The sequence below is a fragment of the Pezoporus occidentalis genome, unplaced genomic scaffold (genome assembly GCF_034315485.1).
Source record: "Pezoporus occidentalis ecotype Australia unplaced genomic scaffold, CSIRO_AGI_Poc_V1 ctg23, whole genome shotgun sequence".
In the NCBI taxonomy this organism is placed as follows: Eukaryota; Metazoa; Chordata; class Aves; order Psittaciformes; family Psittacidae; genus Pezoporus; species Pezoporus occidentalis.
The window spans coordinates 1,274,990-1,289,252 of NW_026914180.1; the positions used below are offsets into that span (position 1 = coordinate 1,274,990).

At 45.9% G+C, this 14,263-nt stretch overlaps 1 protein-coding gene across 2 annotated transcripts in view; it reads right to left on the reverse strand.

Moving 5' to 3' along the window:
* The window catches only part of PLCD1 (phospholipase C delta 1), a 55,367-nt gene that overhangs the window by 34,802 nt on the left and 6,302 nt on the right, over positions 1 to 14,263 (reverse strand). The window contains exons 1-2 of one of the 2 annotated variants that reach the window (XM_062621367.1): positions 11,120 to 11,389; positions 6,208 to 6,372 (exon numbers count right to left, since the gene is read on the reverse strand). In XM_062621367.1, the coding sequence (XP_062477351.1) occupies positions 6,208 to 6,372; positions 11,120 to 11,219 (265 nt within the window). In that variant the 5' untranslated portion in view covers positions 11,220 to 11,389. Of the gene's footprint in view, positions 1 to 6,207; positions 6,373 to 11,119; positions 11,390 to 14,263 lie in introns of those variants that run through there. The other variant, XM_062621368.1, reaches the window with a different exon arrangement.

Consider the following 14,263-nt stretch of genomic DNA (forward strand, 5'->3'; position numbering starts at 1 on the left):
TTCAGTTTCACCACGGGTGGCTGATGCTAATGGCCAAACACAGTTGGGATCAGGGCCTTTGTAATCAGCACAAGCTGGAGCACCATGAGCTCCCCTGGACCAGGAACACCAAACGCTATCCATCACCCTCATCCCCGAGGGGGCTTTAACATAATGATTTAAGGGTGGCTTTAGCATGAGCCCCACTGTGCTGCGTCTTCTTAGTCCTGACCGCACTGCTCTTTCATCTCCCTGCATGTGAATTACTGCAGGTCCCAGCTGCTAATTCCTCACCCATTCTCTTCTCTCCCCCTCCGCTGATGTGCTCAGCATGTTGTTTTAGCTTGAGATCTGCTGCACAGCAGTCAGCCCTCATTGCTGGTGTGTGTCACCAGCTGACAACCAGTGATATAATGCACATGTAATTTTACAAGTTGTTTGGAAATACCTTTTAATATCAGGTCTTTACTCAATCTTTCTGTCTACCCATCACAGCTTGGGGCGTTGATGTAAATAGAGTGATCTCTATTTACATTCCTTCCACACATCACAACCAGGACCCTGCAAACTATTTCTGCAACTAGTTTCTACTTCTGCCATTACAGTGCCACTAAATCTGGATCTAAGGCTCTCAACACTTCTGTCTTTGCATTTAACATATGCTATGGAGAATAAGGTCAATATTTGTCAGCACACTGCCTGTGATGAAAACTGTCCCAGCAACACATGTGGTGGCCTGATTTCAAATTAAATCTAAGAAACAGGCAGCTCTGCATTTGAAATGACTTGTTTTATGGGCTGAGTGATTTTGATACAAACTAATGAGACCCACAGACAGACGGTTTTGTTTTCACAGCTGATGGCCGCCTTGCATAACACATTCACATCAGCAAATATTTTTCCAGGAACAAGTACATGTCTGACTGTGAAGCAATGATCCTAAAGAAACTGCCTATCCAGCTCCAGAAGGAAGCTGTCAGTGCAGTCAACTACCTGCTGTGTGTATAGAGGTTGCTGAGAGTTTCTATTGACTTTAGGCATTTATCACGGAGAAGTTAAAGTTTTCACTTCCCAACTCAAGAAGCACAGAGCAAGATCACGTCCTTTCTGCTCTTCTGCAAGCAAGTTCAGTGCCTTAATTCAATGGAGACAATTGTTCATTCTTCCACAAAAATGGTACAGTACGTTCATCGCATGACATTTTAAGGGCATTCCTAACTTTCACAAGAACCCAGAAACGAAGGAAAAAATTTCCTGCTGAACACTGGTAACAGGCTATAAACATAAAATTTTTGAACTATATTTAAACCATATAAAAATAGGCTATAATTGGGTCAGAAGTCTGAGGAACTGGAGCAAAATCTGTGCATTTTTAATAATCAATTATTAGGTCAAAATATCAATTTCATTACTTTAAATCACTTGCATAACATGATGACAATCACATGACGTTATGCCAATTATCATTTGCAACCCTCAGTTGCACAAGTAATTTAGGTCACCTCTGTAAATTGCTCCCAAAACTGATTCTTTAAATGAAAATACAGGGAAAAACCCAAACAACAATAGTAGTTTTTAAGTAAAGCTTTTGGCCTGAAACTATCTCATCCAAAACTCCTAAACTTATTTCCTGACTACTCTGCTCTCGATTCAACGACACACCCCCCAGTGAGTCATCCTTGGTGCGGTGGGAGCTCACTCATGGCTGTCATAGGAAACGTCATCCCCCTGAGCCTCCAGCAGAGAAGGAGAGCAGGAGGTAGCAAAACACCAGCTTCTCTGGTGCTCCACTGTAGTGCACCTAAATCTAAATAACTTATTTAGTCTTTTCCCTCTGGCTTTGAATATTCTGTTTCTCCATCAAAAGCTCAAAAAGATGTTTCACTGGAAGGTTTCAACCATCCTTACAAATCCCCAGGTTCAGACAGTTTTTAAAGGAATTGAGTCTGGCTTAAATAAGCTCACACTAGGGATTTCAGCTGGTATAAGAAAAGACTTTCAAAAATAGATTTCACTGAATGCAGCACATGCCTTTTTGTTCTTCTTTCCACTTAGATGAGACCTGATGTTTGACCATAGCTAAACAAGACAGTGTTACTAACAGGCTGCTGCTCTTTCAACACAAGCCCCTCTTCCCCCTTCGGCTCTCCTCCCTCCCATCACAGTGACACGCAGGAGTGAACTGGTTCCAATTGAACTGTTTAGCAGCCCCATCACACAAACTTTTTTTTCACCCCAAAATTATTAATCCTGCCTCTTGAACCCTGTTTTCTCAGCCCAGGGAGAAAGCCATCACATGCGTAAAGGCCTCACAGGCCAAAAAAATCACAAAATAGTTTGGGTTGGAAGGAAACTGCAAAAGTCATCTAGTTCCACCCCTCCTGCAAAGAGCAGGACATCTCCAACTAGATCAGGTTGCCCAGAACCACATCCAGCCTGGTCCTGAATGTCTCCAGGTGCACCCACCCTCTCTGGGAACCAGTGCCAGTGTTTTACCACTCTCATTGTAAGGAATTTCTTCCTCACACCCAGCCTGAATCTCCCTTCTTAGTTTAAAACCATCACCCTCGTCCTTTTGCAACAGGCACCGCTAAAAAGTCTCTCCCCATCTTTCTTACAGGCCCCTTTTAAGTACTGGAAGCTGCTCTAAGATCTCCCCAGAGTCTTCTCTTCTCCAGGCTGAACATGCCCAACATTCTCAGCCTTTCCTCACAGGAGAGCATTCACCCCAACTGTATCTCTACATGACATTTAAGATAATAGAAAGCAGCAGTGTGTTTATGGACCTGCTGTGCAGCTCAGACACAGGATTTAGCACGTCATGGTGAAAAACAATTTTTTAAAGGTTCTTTTGTGTAGTTCTTCATGCCAGCATTCCTATGTTTTTGCTAGAGCAAGCCAGAGAGTACACACAAGGCATAACATGTTTGTTGGAAAACAGAAGGTTTAAGATGCTTCAAGGGTTTTTGGAAAAAACTCCTTCCTTTGGCCTAAATGGAATATTACAAAAAATAATGGATAATAAAGAAAAAAAAATGGATTAGGTACTTTCTATGTGCATAGAAATGATATTGGAATGGCAGCCTATACCCCAAAGAGTCCTGTCACAATACTGTTCTAAAAGGAAAAAGCCCTGGGTAACAGAGCTATCATGGCAGCATCCAGTCTAAATTTCTAGTTGTTTAAAATAAAGACAACAGAGGAAGGTACTGGTCATACCCCTGTATCCAACCCAGGCAACATATGTGCCTGTGACAACCCTGCTATGTTGGGTTTTTTAACTTCAAGCATCTGAGATTTCTCTGTCTAACTTTGGCGGTCTCCAGTTTTATCTACTAGACATCACCACACAATGGTTTACAAATAGCTTTGCTGTATGATTACAAGAACAGTAACAGGAATAACAGGAAACTGTCCACACAAGAACATAACCCTTACCCTTCCCAGACTTTTCTCCTCTGAGGTGTCTCCATCTGCTTGCTGTCAGCAATGCTGCAGATAAGATTAGACCTCCTGCTAAAACCTTCCAGTTTCCATTTTGCTCATTCTTTTTCCTCCCTAAAAAAGGGCAGCTTATCTGAAGTTCTAGGAAGGCTTTATACTGGAGGGCAAAGTTACTGTCTGTTAACAAGGAAGGGTGACCGGCTGGAGAAACTCTCTTTGAAGTCCCTGATTTTGAGTATCAAATCGTGAACCTGCACTCTTCCTCTGATTTGACCACCTTCACACACTGGACCAAATAAGGTGAAGCTGTAGTGACAAAGCCTGCCAGATGACACTGACCAGGGATAATCCCCTCTATACCTAAACCCAAAGCAGCCTGGTGAAGTTAAAAGCTCAAGAAAGAAACTCAAACCCAGCGACCACTCTGAAAACTTGGGAATGGAAGGTCTCAGAAGACCAAGAGAGGAGCAAGGCATGGGAAAATGGATGTCCTTGGGGTTATGGCCTGGGACTGGGCAGTCAGTACTCATCTCTCTCGCTGAGTTCCAGGTTGAGGTGTCTCCAGAGTAACTGCTGAAAGCAGCCCCAAGGTGGGCCTCCAACCCTCCAGAAAGCTTGCACCACAGACACTGCTTCACATCCTCCCAAGTACGACAGAGCCTGCCCCAGAACACTGGTAGGTCAGCCTGGCACCAGACATGCTCTTGCAGTCAACTGGGAGTAGGAGCGCAAAGCCAGTCTGGCCAGAGCCCTGCCAGAGCTTGCTTTTTCAGCACAGCAAGGACAAACTCTGCTTCGACTGCCTTGTCTCCTTTCCTGCTGTTCTGATGACAAAGAAAAGAATCTTCATCTGGGAAAAGGTGTGCATACATGAAGACATTACGGAGCATACGTGGGGGTGTGTGTCAGTAGGCAGTATTCCTCCATCTTCACTTTGCACTGAGGACACTCCCAGCTCATAGCAAGATCTCCTTCCCGCAGTGGTACTGCCTCTGTCTCCAGCAGCATGGCAACTTTGGTCGTGCTGAGTTAGAAAAGTGTATCGTGAGAGCTGTAAATGTACACCCACATAGACACACTCCCCACCTTTGCTCAACACTCAGCTCAAAGGATCTGATCTTGATGCAGGGCTCTTATTACAGCTCAGTATATAAAAAAATCACAGTTGTGCCAGCTCTCTGCCACTGCCCCAGCAACACAGGCAATAGGTTCAACCACAGTTTCTCCAACCAGACATCAAGGTCCCTGGAGCCACAGCATAGGGACCCCCTCTCATTTACTTCAGAGGATCAGGTGGGGTCAGGCTGGAGGTGCTCTCAGCCCCCATCATTTGGAAACTGCTGTCTAAGGAAAGCAATTCTGAAAGTCATTCTTCTCAACTCATGTCCTTATTTGCTTTCATAGAATCATGGTTTGGTTTGGAAGGAACCTTAAAGCTCATCCCGTTCCAGCTCCCTGCCACAGGCAGGGACACCTTCCACTAGACCAGGCTGCTCCAAGCCCCATCCAAGACATTCTCTGGGAAAAGACTTTGCTTTTATATGGGACAGAGCTCCACAGAGCAGGCATTCCAAGGGAGCAAACATTCCCTAAGGCCTCTATGTGCTGGGTTTTTTCATGGGTTATTGTGTTGGTACCTAAACAGCCTAACTGAGCTCAGGACCCTGCCATGCTGGGCATGCAAACAAACAGTAAGGGACAGCTTTCAATACAAAGCATTTTACAGCTAGATAGAGGAGGAAAAAGGAAATGTTTGGGGAAGGATGCACAAAGAGATTAAATGAGGTGCCCAAGGTCATGTGAGAGGAGTGTGGCTGTCAGGGTGATAAACCAAACATATTTTGCCCTGCTACCTTTCTCCTGAAAATCTTATCACTGCTTGTGGGAGGGGGGTACTTTGGAAGACCCACCCTTCATTTATTTAATTATGACTGTTATCAGAAGGATTGTGTAAATAACATGGGCAGTGCGTTCTACATTTCAACACACCTTAAAATACATTCCACTTTATTAAGTTACCTCCTGGCTTTACAAGTCTATGATCAATGACAGAGAAATCTGTCAGAAAAACACTGGATGAGAAATAAAAACAGACATAAACAGATATAAACACACCCTCCCCAATCCCACTTTGATCGCACAGTTGGGATCCTGGTCTCAATTATGGCCCCAAGCTGGGTGATGCTGGCACAGAATGGTTTACTCTGTGTCCATAAATGGTGACTGCTGTAGCTGAACTCTTAAAAACGGGGCAGATTCTGACTTTCCAATATAAGGATGAGGACAGGCCTTCCTTCCCAGAGATAGCTCCTGCCAGCCCTTGGATCTCGACATCTCTGTGGTTCATTGTAAGGCTTAAATACCAGCTTTCTGAGGGAATGTAGGTGGAAGTGTCCTGCCATAACCCTGACCAGCAGCCCAAGCACACCATACCACGCCACAGATGTTCAAGCCATGTATCACACGTGAGGTTTCAGGCACCAGAGTAACCTGAACTCTTGCTCTGGGGAAGAAACAAGTCAAGCAAGGCTGCTGAGACCAGCATGGCCTACCCCACAATGATTTTAGGCAGTAGCTCATGAGCTTGGGAAATGTGGCCATTCCTGACACGGCAGATTCCTCCCAGCTGTCTCTGGAGCTGACAGCATCACACAGTTTGTGTGTTACTGGAGGTATGAAGGATCTGGGCTCATTGCTCCACACTGCAAGCATAATGGTCCTGGTTCACTTCAAGCACATCTGCCCACAGAACCCCACGCCTATGATGAAGCAAACTTTACTTACAGATCTGTGACTCTGGAGACCTCAGCATCTTCTTTGATTCCTGCCATATGGTTTTGCAGTCCTCCTGGAGCTTATAAAACCGCTCCTTTCTCCAAGAGCCTGACTTCACTTTTAGCAGCTGGCTGCCTTTCAGGAGGAACTTCAGATCCTTGTCATCTTTCAGCCCTGCAGAGAAATAGTAGTTGTATTGTTGTAAGATTCAACTCAAGAAATGATGCTCATAGGGTTTTCCCTTCCACGGGACACTAATCACAGACATAGACAGAACACTACAGTGCAGCCAGGTCCAGGGAGGACTACAGAGCAGAGAGACCCAGGAATCTGTCATGTCATACTTTATGCTCACAAGAGGCTGGAGCCTTGTAGATTTCTTAGATTTGAGTCCAAAGGCTTTTGTACCATAATTCTTAAGTGCTTTACAAACATAAAATATCTTCTTCCCAGCAAATACAGTCTAATGTTAAGAGGCAAAGCCTACAACAAAACCAACAACATAACAGTAAAAGCAGGCAAAAGAAAGTTGTGTAACTTTTAATTGGAGTACTGTCAGGAACTTTCAAGTGATTTCAAATCCATTCTGCAACAGATTTCCTTTGTGGAAACAGGAATACACAAAGATATCTCCCTTCTCTGGCAAGTAGTCCCCCTATCCGCAGGGGGATTTTGAAGATCAGTGTCATGAAGTCCAGGACATACACAGATAAGTCTGGTGAGAGACAGCATCACATCAGTAAGGTAGCAACCATGTTCCCCTAATTTCCCAGCTAGTATCCAAGAGGACTTTTATCCTTCTTACCGTACTAGGCCACCACAATGCGAGTGATAATAACCAGACCTACTGGTTCCATGAACTCCAGATTTCACAGCCTAGATTCAGAAAGGCATTTAGCATCTAGAGATCAGGCATCTGCTGAGACTTTGAAAATATAGATTGGGCTTTCTAAACGTTTCAAATGTCACAGCAACATACACATTCCTAAACAGGTTTCACATACATAAACACCTTGGACAATCTGCCTCTCAAACAAACCATTAATTACAGATCTGGAATGTGTGGGCTGGGGAGGTAGAGAGCATGAAACATGAGAAACACTTCCTTGGCTTTCTGTAATAGGCACCTTGCATCTCTGACATTGCATGAAAGGCTGGTTCAAAGCTGGTGAAACAGCACTTAACTCTGTAGCACTGATCAAGCACATCCTGACTAATGGGTTTTTTGCTAAACTCGTCTTGACAATGCAGATAACCACTTGGCCTCTTGCAGCCACCTGACACATCATGGGAAACTTTCCAATGCCACATAACACAGTGTATCACAAAGCAGAAATCCAAGTTAACTGATCTATGCAGTAACATTCATATTGCAGTGTGGCATTCCCCTATGGCACTTGGTTTGCGGTTTGTTAAACAGGGCAAGGCAATAAACTACCAAACATCAGTTCAGGTCTGCTTGAAAAGCAAAATCCAGCATGAGAACCAAGTTGCCAAATCCCCAAACTCCTGACAATTCATACAGCAAAGTGAAGTGCCAGGTCCTGCAGAGCACCAAGGGCGGGTCATGGTGGCAGCAACAAAAAGCAACACCATGAGTTTGTAACTGGGATACACTGACCTAAAAATCATTGACCCAACGATCATTTCTGATTGCCAAAGAAAGCCTGATGTCTCCATAGGAGATAAATATTAGGGATGTCCAGTGTCCACTCAGTGAGCCGTTCACACCACTTTACTGGTTTTGCAGATGCCAAGGAGCATGGCCAGGGCGGAGCTGGCTGAGGCACCCAGAGTTGAAAGTGCCACAGTGGGAGCGGGAGATCCTGAAAAGGCATCTGTGGCTTCTCTCTTTCCTCTACATTCAATTAGCTATTTATTTCATTAATTAATTGTCTTCCCATGCTACAGCATCCCTTGGGCCTCTAGCTCTTATTTGGTCTGGAGGTTCCCAAGAGGAGAATTTGAATGCTTCCTCCTCTAGAAACCTCAGAAAGAAACTCATCAAGAGAAGAAAAAAACCGTATCTTGCAAAGCACGGAACGGTGAAAGACTGAGCCCAGCTATGGGACCTGGGACACCCTTCTGGGTTTGCTGAGGTTCAAGCATGCTCAGGGGTTGACAAGAGGCCAAGACCACCACAATAGACACCACAACAGCTTCACAGGTTCTTGGTCTCCTGAGTTGTGTTGTTAAGGCTTCCAAGTGCAGAGAAGATACCACAGACTTAGGCTTCACTAACAGCACTGTGGTACCCCTCAAGGTTCCTGGGCAGGAAACATATTTCTTCCTTCACTCTATCACCCACAGCATTCCTGTTCTGGCTCCCAGCATCATTCCTTCTCTTTCTTCAGATCCCAACCATGTGAGGCATGATCATGGGACTAGGAGAAAGACATGCCATCCTAGGGTGACATGAAGAGGAAAGCAGGAAACCCACCAATTCCTTTGGGTACCTACGTGCGTAAATGTGTAATGAGAAACCCCTGTGAAATGGGGCATGTCTCATTACACAGACACCACATGCAGCATGGGTAACATCTCATGCTATCTGGACATCCCAAAGAGCTGCATCAGTGTAATACAGGCAAATCTGGATGGGCACATGCAGTGGTCAAGTGCAGACTCTTCTCCTCCACACTTGATTCACAGAGGTCAGATACAAGCTGGAGCTCAGAGCCCTTCATCCTGCTCACCAGCACAGCCCAGTCAGTGCATTAGTGTGGGTCAGAACTCCCCTTCCTCTTCAGAGGACCTAACTATGGGTTGGGAGCAGCCCTCGCACTCATCCTTGGCCACTGTGCCTGAGGAGCAGGCCAGGTGAACTGACCCAGCAAAGGAGGCCACTGTACTTCCCAAGAGCAGGAGCGAAAGATGAAGCCAGATGATGCATTGCGGGAGCATGGCAAAGATCAAAGATAGCTGGGAGCTTGAGTCAGAGGGCAGTGAGAGAAGCCAGGGAGGGGATGGAGACAAGCTTGCCTTTGTGATACAGCAGGTTTGGCCAGGAAAGGGTGAGAGGACTAATCATGGATGTCCAACAGCTCCATCATTCCTTGATGTGAGAGGTCTTTCAGACAGAGAGCAGCCACACAGAGTTGAGCTCTGCCAGTGGTAAACCCAAGTATTGACTGAATCACCCAATGGTGGGCCTGGAGGAAAGAGGGGCATCCCCTTAACCGAGTGGGCACAGCCTGTTCCAGGCCTTCTCTGTGTCTGTCTAGCAGCAGTTCAAGCTCCGGCACCTAAACCAGCTGGGAAAGAGGGCCAGTGTTTCGGGCCCTGCCTGCTATGCCCAGACCAAGCACTGTCACAGACCCTTTAAATGACCTTGGGTGAGTCACTTAGCTTCTCTATTCCTACCTAAAAAGCACCAGCATTTTTGTTTGGCCATAGATGGAGCAGAAGACCCTCTGATCTGCTGGTACAAGAACCACAAACGCTCTCTGATGTGCCAGTTGGTCATTAGTCTCAGTTGGTCATGGGAATTATTTTCCAGAAAAAAAAAAAAACACCTTTTCTCAGCAGAAACCTCATTTCAGGTTTTATGCCTGAGCCAGCTCCTGAGAATTTGTGCCTAACAAAGCCATAGAGCTGAGGACGGTCGCAGTCCAGAGCTCCATCTCACAGTAATGGAAACTTGTATGAAAGAAACCAGAGTCATCACACACATGCATCATCTAAAACACACTGTGCAGCAGGATAAGGATATTGGTTTCCAACTATATAACAACATTAGACATGAGAAGCACAATCACTGCACTGAAATAGATGTCCAAATCCTGCCTGAAACGTGGCAGAACTGTGCCTTGCTTAGCATCCTCTGTGAAATACCAAATACATATTTGGCCTGCAAAATTTCCAAGGGTCAGGACCCCCTTCCTGGCAAAATATCAATCACACACTTTAGAAACAGAATATATTTAGTATGCAGTAATGTTCAGAGTGAAAATCATGTCCTGCAAAGGTAGGAATTCCTCAAGCAAACACGGCGCTGCAATAACCATGAAGTTAATATACTGCACTGTGAAGCTTTAGACACTAAGACATCAAAAATATTGACCTTTGTCTTATCTGTCTCAGTTTTACAGCAAGCAGGAAACACAATAAAACAATAGCTGTCATGGAGGAAGCCAGGCTTGAGTTCACTATGGAGATAGGTAGAATGATGCCATATAATACAGTGATAATCTGTATTTCTGCATTGCTCACTTGCAAAGCTGCTGATCTGACATAAATACATTAATTACAACTGCTACAAAACAAGCCACCTCCTGCCTGCTCTCCCTCTCCCACCTGGTTTAAAACCAGGCATAAGTCAAGTCTGCCAGCTTAAAAGGGCAGAAATCCTTCCCAATAAAATCCAAAGAACTCGGGTGGGTAAATGGCGATTTTCCATTTCCACCTGCCCTCTGTAGTCACAGAAATTAAGGGACTTGTATCCACTCGGGCTGTCTCTCCAGAGAGCAGGAACCAGCAAGGAGTTCATAGCCAGCCACAGAAGCTACAAAACAATCTGGGTTTCCTCTTTCTTTTCATCTGGCAAATGCAGACCTCTGAGTGGTTCCTCGGGCTCTTACGGCAACTGGCAATACACCACTGAGAAGTCCTAAAATCAGGCAGGAAAAGGACACTGCCTTCCCCAGACACCCTCAACAAGCGGCAATTCAAAAAGTTCAGCAAGAGATTTGGAAACCGACCCTTTGCCAAAGAGGTCCCACTTTGATGCCTCAAACGAAGTGGTTTACACATCTGGTGGGTGGTTACAGGCAAAGGAAAGGAAAAGAAACCTTGGGAGTTTAAAAATAACCACGGAGTTGCCTTTAGGGTGGAGCACTGCCTCTGCGCAGGGAAAAGAGGCAGAAATGAAGCGGCTGCCAGCATGTGGAAGTGCCGAGGGTCTGGCCAACTTGTCCCTTACCCAGCCTCATGCCATTCAGCGCGGCCACTCTACGGCTCTGCTCCCGCAGGATGTTTTCCTGGGACACGCTGCGCCTGGGCTGCCTTCGGAAGCACTGCATGATCCAGTGTGGAGCCCAGGGAGAGGCGTCGCGCGTCGAGAAGGCCGGGGGGCTACGCCACCCCTGCGGGGATCGCTGCTCATCCAGGAGCCTCCAGCGTGCGCGATGTCAAACGGGGCTCCAGGGAGGGCGCGGAGGGAGGCAGCAGCGGGAGAGAATCGGAGGAAGGCAGGGGAGGGCAGAGTCCAGCTGGGGGTGGGACCGTGGGAAGTCTCTCCTCCTGCTTTGCTCACCAGCACACGCTGGATGCAAAATCACACCGAGCCGCTTGCCAGCCCCTGCCCAGGTAGAAGGAACAAGTTTTCCTACAGCCCTATGCCAGTGGGTTTTTAGACATCACTTCCGTGGGCTGGAGGAGTCCTAGATACTGCTTGCGGCTCTTAATCAGTGACTAGGGCTTGTCAGCTTAGCCTGCCCACAAATGCTTGGATCAGAGGGAGCTTGGCTCCACCCTTTCTCTTCTGTGCAGAGCTACTCCGTGCTGTTCCCACTGACAGGCAGTGAAGAGAAAGCTAGAAACACCTTTTAGCCAGGGCAGACGCAGCCCAATAGCTGCTTGGAAACTGTGCTTTAATGCTCTTCTTTTTCCACCTAGAGAAGAGCATTTTCCTAAGACTCTGGATAGTGTCTTCTCTGCCACCGATTTCCTGTATGACTTAGGTGAGTCACCCTGTATTTCTGCATAGCTCTGGCTTTATTCTTGTAATTCAAAGTTATCCTGGAGTCTGGTACAGGAACAAGCCCCCCTCAGTGGTTCAACAAGTCACTGATTGCACAGAATCAGAGAATAATTCAGGTTGAAATGGACCTCTGGAGCTCTCTAGTTCACCTAATCACCCACTCAAAGTGGAGTCACCTTCAAAGGTACATAAGGTTGCTCATAGCCTTGTCCAGGTGAGTTTTGGATATCTCTAAAGATGGAGACTCCACAGCCAATCTAAATCCCAGTTCAAGTGCTTAAATGTCCTTAGTGAAGAATTCGTTCATTATGACCAGTATAAATTTCCTTTGCTGAAACTCCTGACCACTGCCCATTGTTACTAAAACCCATCTCTTCCCTAGCCATAACCACTTCTGTGGTGAAATACAGCAGCTATACTTACTAAGTTGTTCCATCTTAGGCAAGTTTACAGACCTTATCACAGACTGTGGGTTTTTGTCATTGCCTTTGCTAGCTGCTGCCCTGCCAGGCAAGACAAGGGTGAAGATACTGCAGGACATGGAATCAAGTTGGGGTGAATGTCTCCTACTGAAGAACCAGCATATGCCCAAGAAACTTGGCAGCAAACCACATGCCACCATTTCTGCTGGAGACATAACTGAAGGCTCTCCATCACCAGCATTTCCATCACCACCCCCTTCATATTCAACAGAGGTTTTAGAAACATTCTCTATCACCTCATCTCTGGTGATCTGTCCATTTTCCCCTTCTTTCTCTGCATTTTGAAGGAAGGTCTATCAATACTCACAGATAAACACCAAGGACTGGTACATCTGACCAGTACAAGGTCAGGATAAGAGTCTTTAATCACTGCCATATGCCACACATAAGAAACTCTCTGAGGACAAGACAGAGCCATCCTATGTCCTTGAACAGCAGTACAACTAATAATGCTTTATTTACACATGGCAACTACAAATCACAGTCAGCAAAGAAGAATAAAGGCACTTTCTGGATGAGACATTGCTGAGCATGTTAGCTAGGCGGTCAGTAGGTGTCTGAGGAAACCCTCCAGCCTTTTCTGAGATCCCTGCATATATACAGGGGCTGGATGTCAGAGCCATAATCTCTGTAGTGCTCCCCAGGGAGCTGGGAGCTTTGCTTTTGCCACCTCTAGGAGGTGGGCACCATGATGTAATGGCTAGATGATATTTATTAGCTAGCAGTCTCTCAGCACTTCCCATATTTCACATTGTACTGGAGAGATTGATCCAATTAAAGCAGCGGGGAAGAGAGTGCTCTCCCATACTTGCCTTAGCAACGTAATTTGCTTCCATGCATCAGCTGATGTCCAACAGCAGCCAGAGTTCCATAGGGATCAATCTGGGAGCACACAGAGCCCCTGCACTTCATTTTGTCATTAATTCCTAATAAGCAGTGCCAGCAACAGCACTGCTCAGGGCTTTCTAGGCTCTCAGAGAACATCTTACTGTACTTATCCCTGAAGCTTGAACACACAAAGCACAGGATCGGCAGTCACCGAGTTTAAACACTTTCTACAGAACAGCAGTGTGTGTGTTTGTGAGTGCTTCAGAGATGTAAGGCACTTAAAATCAGTTTGGTTTTAAAATGAAGACAAATTCATCGGACCAGAAGTGCCCTCCTTTGGGAAACAACAGATCTAGATCTGTTGTGGTCCTGAGGTCATTTAAAGACAATGTCACATCCTGCAGACAAAGCCTGAGGGGTAAATGTGACACTGTGGGTTACATGGCATTGTTTTTTGGTGTTACATGTTGCTGTGTCATGCTCTGGCACTGGAGGAAGTGATTCCTGCAAATGGCTTAGGGAAAAATTCTCTAGCCCTTATTCACTGCAGGCAACACCTGACTGGGTCTGAAGCCTGCAAACACTCAAGCATGCAATTTTAGCCACATGACCAAAATAAATGGCACCAGTCACATGAGGGAAGTTATTCATGTCCCCATGCCCAGGACTGGGGCTGTGCTAATTATCCTATCAATTCCAGCTGGATTACTCACTGAGCAAATGTAAATCGATGTGAACAAGGATGTCAGAATATGGTCCTAAAGTTAGCTTTAATATCCAGGAAGCAGACACTTGAAATAGAAAGGCTGTAGAGTCTGGTAGGAAATGGTCTATGTGAGAAAACTATTAATGCACAGGCTGCTCTTCAGACACTTTTCCAAAATGAATTAATCTCCATTACATCCTTATCTAAGGGAGCTAAGGAAACACTATTACCACTTCAGAGAGGAAGAAGCAGGTTGGTTTTGAGCTCTTTAGGGCTGGACTTGTTCTCCCTCCACCATCGTGTTTGGGCAATACCAAAAGTGGTGCAACCCTAATGCTGATCATAGTC